This window comes from Branchiostoma lanceolatum, chromosome 8 (genome assembly GCF_035083965.1).
Source record: "Branchiostoma lanceolatum isolate klBraLanc5 chromosome 8, klBraLanc5.hap2, whole genome shotgun sequence".
Classification (NCBI taxonomy): domain Eukaryota; kingdom Metazoa; phylum Chordata; class Leptocardii; order Amphioxiformes; family Branchiostomatidae; genus Branchiostoma; species Branchiostoma lanceolatum.
This window is the reverse complement of record NC_089729.1, coordinates 21,582,231-21,596,721: the sequence shown is the minus strand read 5'-3', so window position 1 is coordinate 21,596,721 and position 14,491 is coordinate 21,582,231. Positions and strand designations below refer to the sequence as shown.

The 14,491-nt window shown below is 40.4% G+C and overlaps 1 protein-coding gene across 1 annotated transcript in view; it reads right to left on the bottom strand.

The window, feature by feature from the left end:
* The window catches only part of LOC136440468 (gem-associated protein 5-like), a 77,060-nt gene that overhangs the window by 47,559 nt on the left and 15,010 nt on the right, over window positions 1-14,491 (bottom strand). Inside the window, exons 5-10 of the mRNA XM_066436516.1 lie at window positions 13,459-13,687; window positions 11,483-11,621; window positions 10,776-10,985; window positions 9,517-9,602; window positions 8,718-8,794; window positions 6,261-6,388 (exon numbers count right to left, since the gene is read on the bottom strand). Coding sequence (XP_066292613.1) covers window positions 6,261-6,388; window positions 8,718-8,794; window positions 9,517-9,602; window positions 10,776-10,985; window positions 11,483-11,621; window positions 13,459-13,687 — 869 coding nt within the window. The remainder of the gene's footprint in view (window positions 1-6,260; window positions 6,389-8,717; window positions 8,795-9,516; window positions 9,603-10,775; window positions 10,986-11,482; window positions 11,622-13,458; window positions 13,688-14,491) is intronic.

Here is a 14,491-nt window from a genome sequence, read left to right as displayed (position 1 = left end):
TATAAGGAGTAGACTGGAACAGGAAGCATTTTAAATACAGAAGTGAGTGGTAAATACATAATATAACGTGTTTTATTTCTTGAATCTATGTAATAATATTAAATACAACGTTTTTGTCGCGTTTGTGTGGCTAGATTCTTCCCTGAAAATGGAGGCGCCGCGTGCAAAGAGATCCGCCGCTCTTACTTGTGTACCAACGATCTGCAAATGAACTGCTGCAAATAACAGGGAAAACAAGCAAACGGAACTGAGTATCGAAGTTAGGACTAGATTATACAGTTGGTGGTAACACTGCATCTCATAATTCACCAAGAGGGCATGAGGCAAGCGTTATTTTATTATCTATAAATCTCTCCCCCAAATGGAGCCCCGCATACAAATAAACCGGCATTGTTGCCAGCGCGACGGAACTGTGGGCGTGCTGCCGACAGGTTGAATCAAACCCCGACTTTCCATTTATTTAAATACGGTTTTAGTCCATAACTGGTAAGTAGCATATGTATATCTTTCCAATTGTTCGGCTTAAAGTCAGACCCCTGACCCCTGAATGGACCCCTCCGTTAATGATATTTAAATGAAGCTCTGCGGCGCGTCACACATTTCACACATTTCACACTCCATTCAAACACGGACGTGGAGTCCCCTGGAGACATTTATGCTTCCTTGTTCACTACAAAACAAAGGGAGGGTGTGAACGAGCAATGCATGTATTTCACGGTTCACACAACACGCAAACACGCTAGCTGTATACATAATAAGATTACGCTTGCCTCATGCCCTCTTGGAGATGCAATGTTACCATCAACTTCTGCAATACTATTTCGGTTTGCTTGTTTTCCCTGCTATTTGCAGCAGTTCATTTGCAGATCGTTAGTACACAAGGAAGAGCGGCAGATCTCTTTGCACGCGGCGTCTCCATTTTCAGGGAAGAATCTAGCCACACAAACGCGACAAAAACGTTGTATTTAATATTTTTACATAGATTCAAGAAATAAAACACGTTATATTATGTATTTACCACTCACTTCTGTATTTAAAATGCTTCCTATTCCGGTCTACCCCTAATAATTCGATATCTACTGGTATTTCATTTCATAATGTCACATATGTTGTTTTAGTTCGTTCCATTTCGTTCCATTTCGTTCCATTTCGTCCCATTTTGTTCCAATTCGCACTTTCGGGGGACCGAGCCAAAAACCCTGCAGGACGTTGAGAAAGTACAAGCTGACAATAGGCACTGATCTCAACAACACATACCATCCATCTTGCTGTGGAATCCCAGATCATTAGTTAACAAATGACAGACAACATTGCTACACAATGACGTTGACATCGCTGCTGTGGCAGTCATGGTTTTCCTCTGCCATGCCAGAGGCATGTTTGAATATGGATGGCTACAACATGTTCTCCAGGAGCCGCACTGAGAGGAGGGGAGGTGGAGTAGCCTTATATGTGAAGGAATCATTACCGGCAGAAGTCGTACAACAAATAGCGGTGCCACCCGAATTAGAATGTCTGTGGATCTCCGTTAGGCCTACACGCTTACCAAGAGGACTGTCCGAGTTGTTTGTCTATACGGTGTACAACCCGCCGGCATCGCGCCACCAAGACACACTCGTGGAGCACCTGCTCACGGGAACAGACAGCATTAGAACCAAGCACCCCAAAGCAGGCCTGATTCTCCTCGGAGATTTTAACAGACTAGACACTACTGACATCTGCAAGGGAAATAGGCTAGTCCAGGTAGTCAACTCACCAACTAGAGGGCAGTCTATACTAGACATGATCATAACGGACTTCCAACGTTATTACCAGAAACCCGAAGTGATAAGCCCACTTGGGCTAAGCGACCACAAAATGGTCCTATGGAAAGCAAACATCCAGAAATCTCTTAACAGAACCAAAATCAAAAGTGCGATCCATGCGGGACCCTGAAATTTGCGCATTCGGTCAATGGGTCTGCCCCTATGAATGGCAGGAGGTCTACGGTGAACAGACGTGTGAGAACAAGACAGCCAAGTTCTACGAGACACTCCAAAATGCCATCGAAACGTACTTCCCCATCCGACGAGTTAAGATGCATCCATCTGACAAGCCGTGGGTAACACCTGAACTCAAGTCACTCATTCTAAAACGACGCTTTCTTGCAAGGGAAAATCTACCTCAAATACAACTCAGAAATAAGATCAACAGAAAAGTTAAGAAAGCAAAGAAGAGACACTACTGTGACCGAGTCGAGAAACTTAAGAGAGACAACCCAGTTAAATGGTACCAAGAAATCAAGACGAAACTAAACTTGCAACAGAAGGACCTTTCTATCCACATCCCAGGGAACGAGACAGCGGACAGTAGTTTCATTGCCAACTTTATTAACAAGCAATTTGCAGGAGTGGCACAGGGTCGCCCCAGACTCAACCCCACCCAACTACCAGCCTACTGGCCATGCGAGTCCCAGCCGCCAGAGGTCCACCATTGGGAAGTTTATCACGTTCTACGCAAACTGAAGGTGGGGAAAGCCTCAGGCCCAGATCAGATCAGTACCAAAATATTGAAGGAATTTTCCAATGAGCTGAGTAAACCAGTAGGAAACATCCTAAATGCATCATTCACTGAAGGATTCATACCACAAGAGCGGAAGGATGCTGTAGTCATACCCTTACCAAAATCTCAACCTCCGTCGGTGGATAAACTACGTCCGGTGTCCCTCACATCCCAGCTGGCGAAGGTGGCCGAGTCGTTTGTGTGCAGGTAATTGCTGCAGGACATAAGGCCCTCGCTTGACCCCCCACAATTCGGGGGTCTTAAGGGACACTCCACCACTCACTACCTTGTCAGCCTGGTTGATCATCTAAGCAGGGAATCTGACAAGCCTGAAAATATCTCAACCCTAGTGATTACTGACTTCTCCAAATCCTTTGATCGTATTGACCACACCACTGCCATATGTAAGCAGTTTAAACTTGGAGCAAGATCATGCATCATCCCGTGGATCTGTGACTTTCTGTCTACACTCTGCCAACGCGTTCGTTACAGCGGGGAGCTTTCCGATTGGGAGACACTGACATGTTCCGTCCCTCAAGGTACCCTACTTGGACCAGTTATTATGTCCATGAAAAATGGAGATATAGTTTTGGGTGTGTCTGTGTGTGTGTTTGTTTGTCTGTCTGTCTGTTTGTGTTTCCGCACTACTGTAGTCAGCATAACTCAAGAACCTCTTGATGGATTACGATGATATTTGGTATGTGGGCAGGTGTTGTGAAGCCGAAGTTCAAGGTCGATTTTGGGCCCCCTGGTATGTGACCTTGGTACTGCAGCAGAACTTCAATTTTTGTATCTTTTGACCTGGATGTGCTGTGGTCTTGATTTTTGGGTGGCATATAGCTTGTGATGTAATAAAGAAGTGGTGTAGGTGTGGGCCCCCTAGCAGCTTCCTCTGGAACTGCAGGGGCGTTTTTGTGACAATCTTCTAAGGAGAATAACTGAACAAAGGAACAACGGATTTCCATGATATTTAGTATGCAGGCAGCTTAGATAGAGATATAAACAATGAAGTGCAAATTATGCTAATTGGGACTTAATTTGCATAGCTAATGAGGAAAATCTATATTTGCAGTGTTTTTCATTATCAGACTCAAATACATGTAACATATGTAGTTTATGCAAAGTGGAGCATCAACAGATACCAATTATGCAAATAAATTCCTAATATGCATAATTAATGCAAAAACACCATAATTATAGGACTGTCAATATTGCAACATGTGTAAGTTAGATAAAGGTGTTTATGACCAAGCATATATTATGCAAATGTGTAAGTCATTTGCATGAATAGAATTGTTCATGGAGATATGAGGTCGTGGAACTCTTGTTTTCCTGGTAGTCTTTGACGATGCTGTTTGAAAAATCCCCCCCAGTGTGCTTGAATGGAAATTTGTGGACGACTTGTCAATGGCCGAATTGATACACTTACATGTATCAGCAACCATCTATCATGCAAGAGGAGCTGGAGAACTTCGACAACTGGGGGGGCAATGGGGGGGCAAAAGTATCACAAATGCTTTCAAAAGCAAACAGCCGTCTCTTTCTGTTAAGACGTTTTGGAACCTTCCATCTGTCATCTCTGGTCTTACTTCGGGTCTATACTTCATTCGTACGACCTGTAGTGGAATATTGTGTCCCTGTGTGGAATGCCGGACTTACATGTATGCAAGTTACCAGGTTGGAGCGTGTGCAGAAGAGGGCGCTGCGCACAAGTCTGAGAGGACAATACACTACCTATGATTCAGCCATGTAGCTAACAGGTCTTAAGTCACTGAAAGACCGTCGAGAGGACCTATGCCGGAAATTTGCCAACAACTCAACCCCGAACTCCTCCCACCCAAAGTAGGGGAACTCCACAGCAGAAACACTAGGAACTGTCAGGAACTCAAAAACATCAAGTGCAGAACTAACCGCCACAAGAACTCCCCTATACCTTATCTAGTTTGTTTACTCAACAACAGTTAATCACAGTGGTAACAGACTAGTTTGTTACACGTACTGTTTTAAAAACTTGTATTGGCACAGAGTAGAAGATAAAGTTTACTCAAGTTAAGTCTAGGCTGACCTGTATTACACGAAACCTTTTAACCATTATTAATGTTTTTATAATGTATGTCAAGAAGTCGGTAGTATTTTCCTAGTGTTTTTAAGGTAATGTGATATTGCAATTGTACAGTGTATGCAATTCAGCTTTTAGCTGCCATGTTACACTTTTTCTTAATAAACCATTCATTCATTCATTCATATCAAGAATAAGTTGTACACAGGTTCCAGCTATCTTGGCCACTAGCTGTAGGGCCCCTTGTAACATGCCCTGCCAGCAGGGGAATATTTGCCCAGGGCAGTATCGTTACATGTCTGTCAACTGACAGGTGTTAGGTGCCACAATTGTTAGAGTCTTATCATGCAATATAGCAGATTTCCTCATCAATTATGCAAATTAGGGGACCCAAAATCTAATCATTTCGAGATTTCATAAAGACCTTAACCTGCATATGTAAGACCCACCTATACATATCAAATGTCAGCTTCCTACAATAATTGAAAGTGGGTTAGGGGATTATCTATTGAGCCACCCTGAAATATCACATGTGTCAGAGGGCTATTCCAGTAATGCTTGTTTTCATGGAATTAAATGATAGTCAGATATCAAAAGTTACCTAAATCCATAGGAAAACTACGTGGAATAATACATGGCACGATTTTAGTGCTCACTTAGTTGATAATGGATGACTTTTAGGGACTGTACAAAATTTACAGGAGGGGAAGGCCCGTCGACAGAGGGTCAGGTTTAAAAAAATTTCCTCCCAGGGCAAAATATTTTTCCCAGGCCCTCCCTTCAAGCCCAAAAAAATTTCCTAGGCAGCTTTTTCTCCAATCAATTCTCATTATCTCAGCACAGAACACCGCTCGGCACATGATTTTTGGAGAGTCGTACTACATATCTAATATATCAAGAGGATCTTTTATCATTACGTGTATATCTTTCCACCATAGATATCAAGATATCTGAATCAGACCAAATAAGTGTGGCAAGTAAAAATTATTGCCATAGCGAAGGTGTCTGGGTTGGTCTTACTTAACTGTAAGGAAAGTACCAACATAGCACTCTTAGTTCTGCCATAATATTTGTCCAAAACGCACTTAGAAATCAGAAAGGCATCTGCCAGACTGAGGTTTCTTGGTGGGAGGCATGGTGTTCAGCAGGTTCTTGTGATGATAGATCAACTGGGGTAGGTTGCAAACCCTTTTCAAAGCTAGAATACTAGATTCAATGAACTCCCTGACACACTCCCACCAGTACGAAATCAGACACCACGTAAGTAGGTCATCTGTCATCGACCTGCGTGCCTGGATGCCAGACCTGCTAACAAGGTATAGAGTGACAGGCGGGCGGACGGATTTCTGAAATTCCTGTGCAATTCTGGGAATTCTTGTAAAACGGGCGTAAAATATACTATAATATAGAGCTTCGCTAAGTATAGCATTGCATGTCTTATTCTATCCTTACCATTGGCTCTGCTCCCATTTTTAGACATGTGTTTGAAGGTTCCTAAGGGGTCAAATTTTTTCCAGGGCCCTCTCCCCTTGCCAATTTTTTTTCCTAGGCCCTCTCCCGAGGTCAATTTTATTTCCTGGGCACTTCCCCAAAAGACAAACGCCCCCCACTCAAGACGAACGCCCCCTCCCCCGTCAATTTCGCACAGTCCCTTACTGACTTTGATTTGATTGGTAGTTTTGATGATGTCACAGATATCGACAGCTGGATGCTGAGTCTTGTTGAAAGAGTGATGGTAGATCACACCGTCTCCTCCACAGCTATACAGTACCAGGTACTGACTGCCTCCTGAGGTCAACATAACAAACATCAACTCAACAGTCAGGCTACTATTTTTCACCTAATTCATTTGCCAATCATTGATTTTAAAGGCATCCAGAGCATTTTATGAGGCTTGAAACTTGAATAAAAAACATCGAATTTCTAGTCATTCCTACACATAGTAAGTTTCAATAACACTATACCATTACATATCGACATTAAAGGACCAAAGATATGATGTCCTTGTGTGGTGAAAACTGATAGAAAATCCAAGCCCTAATAGACTGATCCTGACTGTCCATCACAATTAGCGGTTCGACCAATGAGAGAGTGACTGCATGTCCGTCAAATATTTGCATTTTAATGTCTTAATTTTGCATTTCTACATTTTGACGGAGGTGGGCGGGGCTATGGTATCGGTCTATTTACACTAGGCGCGTGAAACTAAAAGATCACCATATAGCTTATTTTTGTGCCCCTTTTGAGCATTTTTGACAAGAAATCCGTATGCAAATGCAGTAAACAGTGGCATTAAATGTCAATTTCATAAGATTACAGCAACTAGAATATTTCCAGTTTTCCAGCTTCATAAAATGCTCTGGGTGCCTTTAAGGACTGTTCATATTCTCTCTAATGGCTGTTAATTTTGTTGTTCAAAGAACTGTTATAAAAAAAAACTTACAGTGATACACCTTTCTTACACGGCAGACATGATAAATTCAAAACGAGGCCATTGTAGCAAACGTTAGACTGACCCTAATTGCCCATCACAATTAGCAGTTCAACCAATGATTAAATGAAATTAGAGAATCGACCAATGAAAAAGAGGCTGGATGTCTGTCAAATATCTGCATTTCTATGTTTTGACGGAGGAGGGCGGGACTATGGGATCAGTCAATGTGGCTCTAAATTGCTGCATATTTTCTGTGCATTACATTAGCTATCTCCCTGCAAAATGGAGATTTTTTCATGGAGATATTGTTTTGAGCGTTTTTGTTTGAGTGTTTGCATGCGTGTTTGCGTGTGTGTCCTGATGCATGTCGTCAGCATAACTCAAGAATGTCTGGATGGATTGTAAAGATATCTGAAGTGTGGGTAGGTGTTGGGAGAACAAAGGTCAAGGTCGATTTTGGGCCCGTTAGTATGTGACACTGGAACTGCATTGGCGTTTTTGTCAAAATCTTCCAAGGAGAATAACTGAATACAGGAACGAGAGATTTCCATGTTATCTAATATGCAGGTAGCTTGGACAGAGAAGTACACAATGAAGTGCAAATTGGGACTTAATATGCATAAGTAATTAGAAAAAACTACTTAGACATGTTGTGGCAGCTTATACCTGTTGGTTTCAAAACTAGGGCAAGTATTCCCCAGGGACCCAACAGCTAGTGGTAAAACCACAAAGGGATATAAACCCAAACCTGTATTACTTGTTTCTACTTTGTGGATAGCTTACGTGTTACTCGAATATAATGAAATGGTGATAATGCAAATTGGAATCTAATTTGCATAATCAATGGAGGCATTTTATAAACCCACTCCGTTCAATGGTACGACAGTTGAAAAATGCAACATATGTAACTGAGAAATAAAGGGTCATTGATAGATAAAAGTTATGCAAATGAATACCTAATTTGCATAATTAATGATAAAATACTGTAATTACAGTTTGTTATAGATGACTGGAATTTCCTTCTTGTGGCATTTGGAATGACAGCGAACATAGAAATGAATATAAATTATGCAAATGTAGGGCTAATTTGCATCATATATATTTCATGGAGATTTGAGGTCTCCAAACTCTTGTTATGATATTGATTTGGGAGGGAAACTAAAAATGAGAGCAGATGCTGCAAATTATTTTTGTTTCTTTGTCTCATTGGCCTCTAAGTTGTATTCATTCTATCATGTCTGTCACGTGAGATATTTGACAAAATACTTTCTTTCTGTTACCCGTAACACTGCATGTTTTTTTTCCTGCAGCTTGGAAAACTTTCTGCAAATCTTGAAACTAAGCCTTTTGTTGATTGCTACCAGGCTAAAATGTGATCTGCATCTGTATATAGCCGGTATAACCGCTCTTTGGTGTAACACATCTGAGATTGATAACTTTCGTACTTGAAGCATTCTACTTCTTTTCTGAGCTGGTATTAGATAAGTTAGTGGTTGGTACATCTACAGGTTTATTAGTCATTCGGTAACGTTACATCATTCATGGCCTGAACATTGTGAAGTGACATCCATTGTTTGCCTGCAAAATTGGAAGCTGCTAATATTTTAACTGGCAGTCTTGAATTTTTTTTCTACAAATAACAGGTTGAGCCCTGAGTAATGTACTGGTTAATGATGAGGCTACCTGACACTGCAACAGTTGGTCCCCAGGACAGGGAATAGACGGTCTTCTTGTGACAGGAACATGACATGGTAGGTTGTCTGCAAAGAGATGGTCATCAAGTATATCATCTTAAGCGTGAATATTTTCGGCATAAATGCTGGGAGATGAGCACACCAAGGCGAATTGTTGAAAAGATATTGAATAAAAAACTATTTTCTCTCATCTCCCATGAAAATATTTTTGTAACCTTACTTCGGTCAGGCACATCGGTATATTCAGCCATAGGCCGGGATTGCTTGGAGGGTACTAAGGGTGTTTGGTAGAATACTGAATGCATGAGCTAATGGGCACTTTATCGTATACATTTCGTACAGTGAAAAACATTTGCATTTCTTTCTTTCTAAAATCATTATCTATAATTGAATAATACCATGTTCTGGACTTAAGTGCACAAAATCATTTTGTTGAAAATAACTTACCAACCTGACGGGTTAAAAAAGGAAAGTACAACCAAGTATAAAATACTCAGATGTCCACAATTGCTATAAGGCTTATCATCTGTTGTTGCCTGTCATAACCTTCATTATTTCGTACTTAACAACTAAGAATGACATGTAAGTCTATTGCTAACTGTGTGTGGTAGCACAGCTCCAGGAGTGCAGGAGGGTAACACTAGTAACTGTAAAATGTGTAAATTAGTAAAATAAGTAATAAATCATTGATCTAATCTAAAATAGGAAAAGTAAACTAAGTTTTCTTAAAAATCAGTTAATATCAGTTCTGGTCAACTTGCCCTCTTGGTGAGTACAGGAATACCTACCTGGTGTGCAGCACATCATAGAGCCCCACTGAACCATCATCGGTGCCAAATGCCAGAATGCCTTCCTTTGTGGGATGCCAGGACAACTGCAGGTACAGGAGATGTCAACATCAGGAAATTCGTAATATCTTAGATTTCCGTCGGATGATATTATAAGAACTTGAAAATATAGACTTGATGGCCTTGCGAGTGGAAATTGACGGAATTTCGGTGGCTCATTGACTTTGACAATATTTTTGTGCCAAGAATAGCTTGGGGAAGTTTCGGGGGTTTTCTTTGTAGCATTTCATTATATCACTTTGCACAGCAATATTTTAGATTTCCGCAGGATTATACCCTACAAAAAAGTGAAAATATCGGCCTGTGGTCCTTCAGTCCTTAAGCCAATATTTTTCAACCATTTTGTGGGGCTCCATCCGGTCGAGAGCTATCTTATTTACTAGCAAGTGTTACAGAACACTACACAGACTCTCAGGCAGCATGGCTGATTGTCGAGGGCTAACATTTACAGGGAGAAAACACAAATGTGTGAATAGAAATTACACTTAACTAAGTTATAATAAAGTTTAACTTAAGAGTCATAAAAATTGGTCATACAACTCTTTTTTTTTTAAACAAATAAAAAAAGGGAATTAAAATACTTAAGCACAGACAACCATAATTGAATCAGAAGAGATTTGTATGTAAGTTTGTTTGGAGGTCAGAGGTCAAGATATACATTGTAGATGTAAGATGTTTCAAGACTGTCCCACAAGACTGTCTCACAACACATATCACGACAGATATCTAAAATATTGCCACGCAAAATGATTCAAAGAAACGGTACATACAGTGGAAAACACGCCCTCACTCCTTCACTCGCGTACTTGGAGTCCTCAAGATTAAATTCGTGGCATCGTCAAAAAAGCTGCCGAATTTGTACCCAAAAGGACCTTGAGCTCAAGCCTACATTTTCATGTTTTTGTGGGGTTTCAGTCGGCGTAAATATAAAATATTGCTAGGCGAAGCAGATGTAATGCTGCACAGAAAACATGACACCCTCCCCCAACTCAATTATTTTTCCATGGCGATGTTGGTATCGTCAAGATAGCCAAAATGCTCAACAGTTATATTCATATTCATTCGCACTCGCACCAGATTAAGCTATCGCAAGCGAAGATTCAAAATGGCGCCAGAGTTTGGACAGTTACCAAAAAATTAGCATTATAAATCAGGCTCTATAAATCCTAGCCAAAAGCTGACGTGTGATCTGCACTTACTGCAGTCACTTTTCCCTTAATGCACTCCCAGAATCCCAAACAGTCAAAAGGAGAAGCACTCCGAGTGTTCCATATCCGGATCATGCCATCTCCTACTCCTATGGCCAATTGTCCTGGGGTCAGGGGTGAGAAAGCCATGGCATAGACAAATCCACCTAATGTTGGGAGGCTCCATTGAGGTTTCATACGACTCAGGTCCCACAGAATAATCTGGAAGACAATGACAAACCAAAGACTCAGACTTTGAGTGGAGACTTAATATAAAGTACAGCATGATAAAAAAAACTGTCAGACATTTTCATCACAATGTAATGGTAGTAAAGACACAAGATAGACTGATACACTGTTACTAGTAGTTCTTTTATTCATGGGGAGTTTTGCGGTAGGAAGGGAAAGGTTTTCGAAGTATTTACTGTTAGTATTATAATTATAATTCAATGGAAACAGATATTCATGATTTTGCAGTGGAAAGGTACGCTAAGAAACAAAACAACCGCAAACATGTCAAGATTTACATTTTGTTAATTTATCACTAATAAGGCCCACTTTCCACTAGATATAGACAACTGAGTGACTAAAAAAGGGCCAGATTGCTCAGTGATCACCAAATCCAACAAAAAAAGTTGCTTCAATGGAAACTCCCTAGCAATCCTTGAGCCACCAAAAATTGAACCTCTGAACAACCTTGGGATACAAGCTACACTTACCTGTCTGTCCATAGAAGTGGTGATGATGTGGTTCTGAACAGCAGTGATACTGAAGACCACACGGGAGTGACCTTGGCCATCACTTTGCTCCAGGACCTGCCACTTCTTTTTTCTCAGGTCCCACACTAAAATATCGCCACTGACAGCATGAGATGAAAAACATGTTAAATATGCATTACATATGCCAAATAACAGTTACTCAAGCAACTGGATTATAGCCAGCTGGACTTATTCGGTCAGCCAATGAGAGAGCGCCTATTAAGTGAAATGAAACACACCCACAGATTTATCAAACTCGAAATGATTGGTTGAAATAGTCAATTCAATTAAGAGCACTAATCTGTCAGGTGCAGACAGGCACAACTTCACTGCCCTGTCTTTGTGTTGTTAATGCTGTGTCCTACTGAAGTTATGTGCAATTGAGAAGGTTCAAAATCTACGCCTTCAGTAACAAAACTTTTCTGGTGATGTTTTTTGTTCTATATTCCTCTCTGAGTGTACATAAATATATATAAATATATATATATATATATATATATATATATATATATATATATTTATGTACACTCAGAGAGGAATATAGAACAAAAAACATCACCATTTATAGCAATAACTTGTTTTCACTTACACCAAGAGTACGCAAAGGCTCATATCCCTACAAATGTACATTTAGCAGAAATTTGTGAAAATTTTGCAAAACCTGACTCTCGGATTACGGAAATTCTTCCCCAGAAGAAATCTAGCAAGGTTCTAGTTCTTTACATTCTGAAATTTGCATGATACGTGTTGGTACATACACAGCTGGAAGAGTCCATTCTTGTATGAGGGGGACATTTCTAAAAATTCAATTTTGGGCTTGGTTGATTCAACTTGAGAGAGATCCATTTCTGACCGGTCTTCAATTCAATTCTTTATTCAGTCTTTTGACAATTCAAGAGAAGAAAAACTAATGATCAAATTGTACTAATTGCCACAACATCAAAGGCAACATGGTAAGTCTGTATGCTTGTTGCCCACAGTCAGCCATCTGTGAATGTGTATTGTTGGATGCGTATTGAGGCACTTTATCCTAGATTTTCCACGATATCATGATAAACGCTCAATGCTGTTAGACCTTCTTTCGGCTTGCTCAACAAAATTTGATACATTCTATTCTATAGGTAAATTCAAATATATTCTAGAAGGAGACAACCCTTACTGTGTACAAATAGGTGAATATATTAAAGAATGTTTAGACCTTAGAAAGTAGTAGTGCAAGTGATAGGTTAAACTCGACATAATGAATTATTCATATACTCCTAAGTAGGTTAATCACTTTGTATCCGATTGTTTGTTGTTTGCATGTATAGCTGTAAAAGACCTTACAAAAGTTGTTGTACTTTTGTTGTGTCAATAAAGATTGCCATAAGTGTACAACCATAACCTCCTTGGTACAACCCATCACATACATGTACAAGTTACAACCCATCACATACATGTAGAAAAACATAGGGGGATAACAATATTGCCTTGTTCACAGTCCCAGATCATTAGCTTAAAGGGAGGCTAAACTTGAAATTGAAAAGTCTACTATACTTTGCTAAATATAACCCAAAGTCAAGTCCTCACTTGTTTTACATAAGTCTGCCATAGTTCAGGGTTCCCCTGTCATTTGTAACTTGGGCCGTTCTGATGGCTACTCACCTGATGATTGAATTAATCAATTATAAGGTTATGTAAGGTGACGTCAGGTCACACATTGTGACAATACCATTGATTAATTCAATCATCAGGCGAGTAGCCGTCAGAACGGCCCAAGTTACAAATGACGGGAGACCCCTAAACTACAATGTATATGGTGGGCTTAGGTAAAACAAGTGAGGAGTTGACTTTGGGGTATATTTAACAAAGTATAGTAGACTTTTCAATTTCAAGTTTAGCTTCCCTTCAAGAACATTAGATCCAACAGACCAACCAGGCGTCTCCCTTGTCCTTACCCATGTGAACTGGAGATGATTTGGTGAGGCTGTTCCTTTCTCCAGCACAGAGCCACCCACAGCCTCTTCCCTCCGTTCTCCCCTCCCCCCCGGCCGCGGTACCCCAGGGGTCTGGCTGGGAGCTTCAGCTTGTACGCACAGCTTGCAGTGGTGGTGTTCCAAACACAAATGGACCGATCCTTACTTCCAGAGGCAAGCATCAGGCCATGTTGTTTATCTGCAATGCTTTCTGCAAGGTATGAAGAAAACAATTCACTGGAAGTCTGCAGAAAAACAGAATGACTGTATTATTGACACTATTGAGTCTGATCAGGATTTTTTCAATTACAAATCATAAAATGGCCATAAAACTTGATCTTTTACATTTATCACAAAAACATCAGATAGCAGGAGGGGCCCTAACATAAGACATTCCCTGACATAAGACGAATTTCTTATTGATCTCATTGTGTGAACAATGAGTAATGTCTGTTGCCATTGACTATACTGATTAGAAAGTTAACGTTACATAAAGTCCATGCACTCAGCTGTCATTTGCATTCAAAATACACTTTTGCTTATTCAGTTGATTTTTTGGTTAGTGCCGCTAACTTATATACAACCTGCACCAAACACTTACAGTCACACAAGTTACACAACTATTATACACATAAGAAAGAAAGCTTCACAAAACACTAAAAATATGGGTCTTGAAATGTTTGTTGAGTGGAAAACTGACAATAAGAAAACAATATAAACATTGCTGCCGTCTGCTATGTTGTTTTCCCACGCAGGGGTGAAGCCAATGCGCTGTAAGGTCCAAAAGTTTATTACTCTCTAACATATGATTCATACTGTCTATGAAAATCAAATGTTATAGAGAAATGTCAAAGATATTTCTCAATATACAGATGTTGGTGGTGTTTTTTGCCATGCGACCCGCATGGCTTAAAGGCCGGAATCAGGTTGGACAGGCGGTCGGGCGGACGGGCGGTCGGCTATTTATACCTGCCAGACACGGCACCCAACATAGAAAATGCTGAACGGTTGCAAA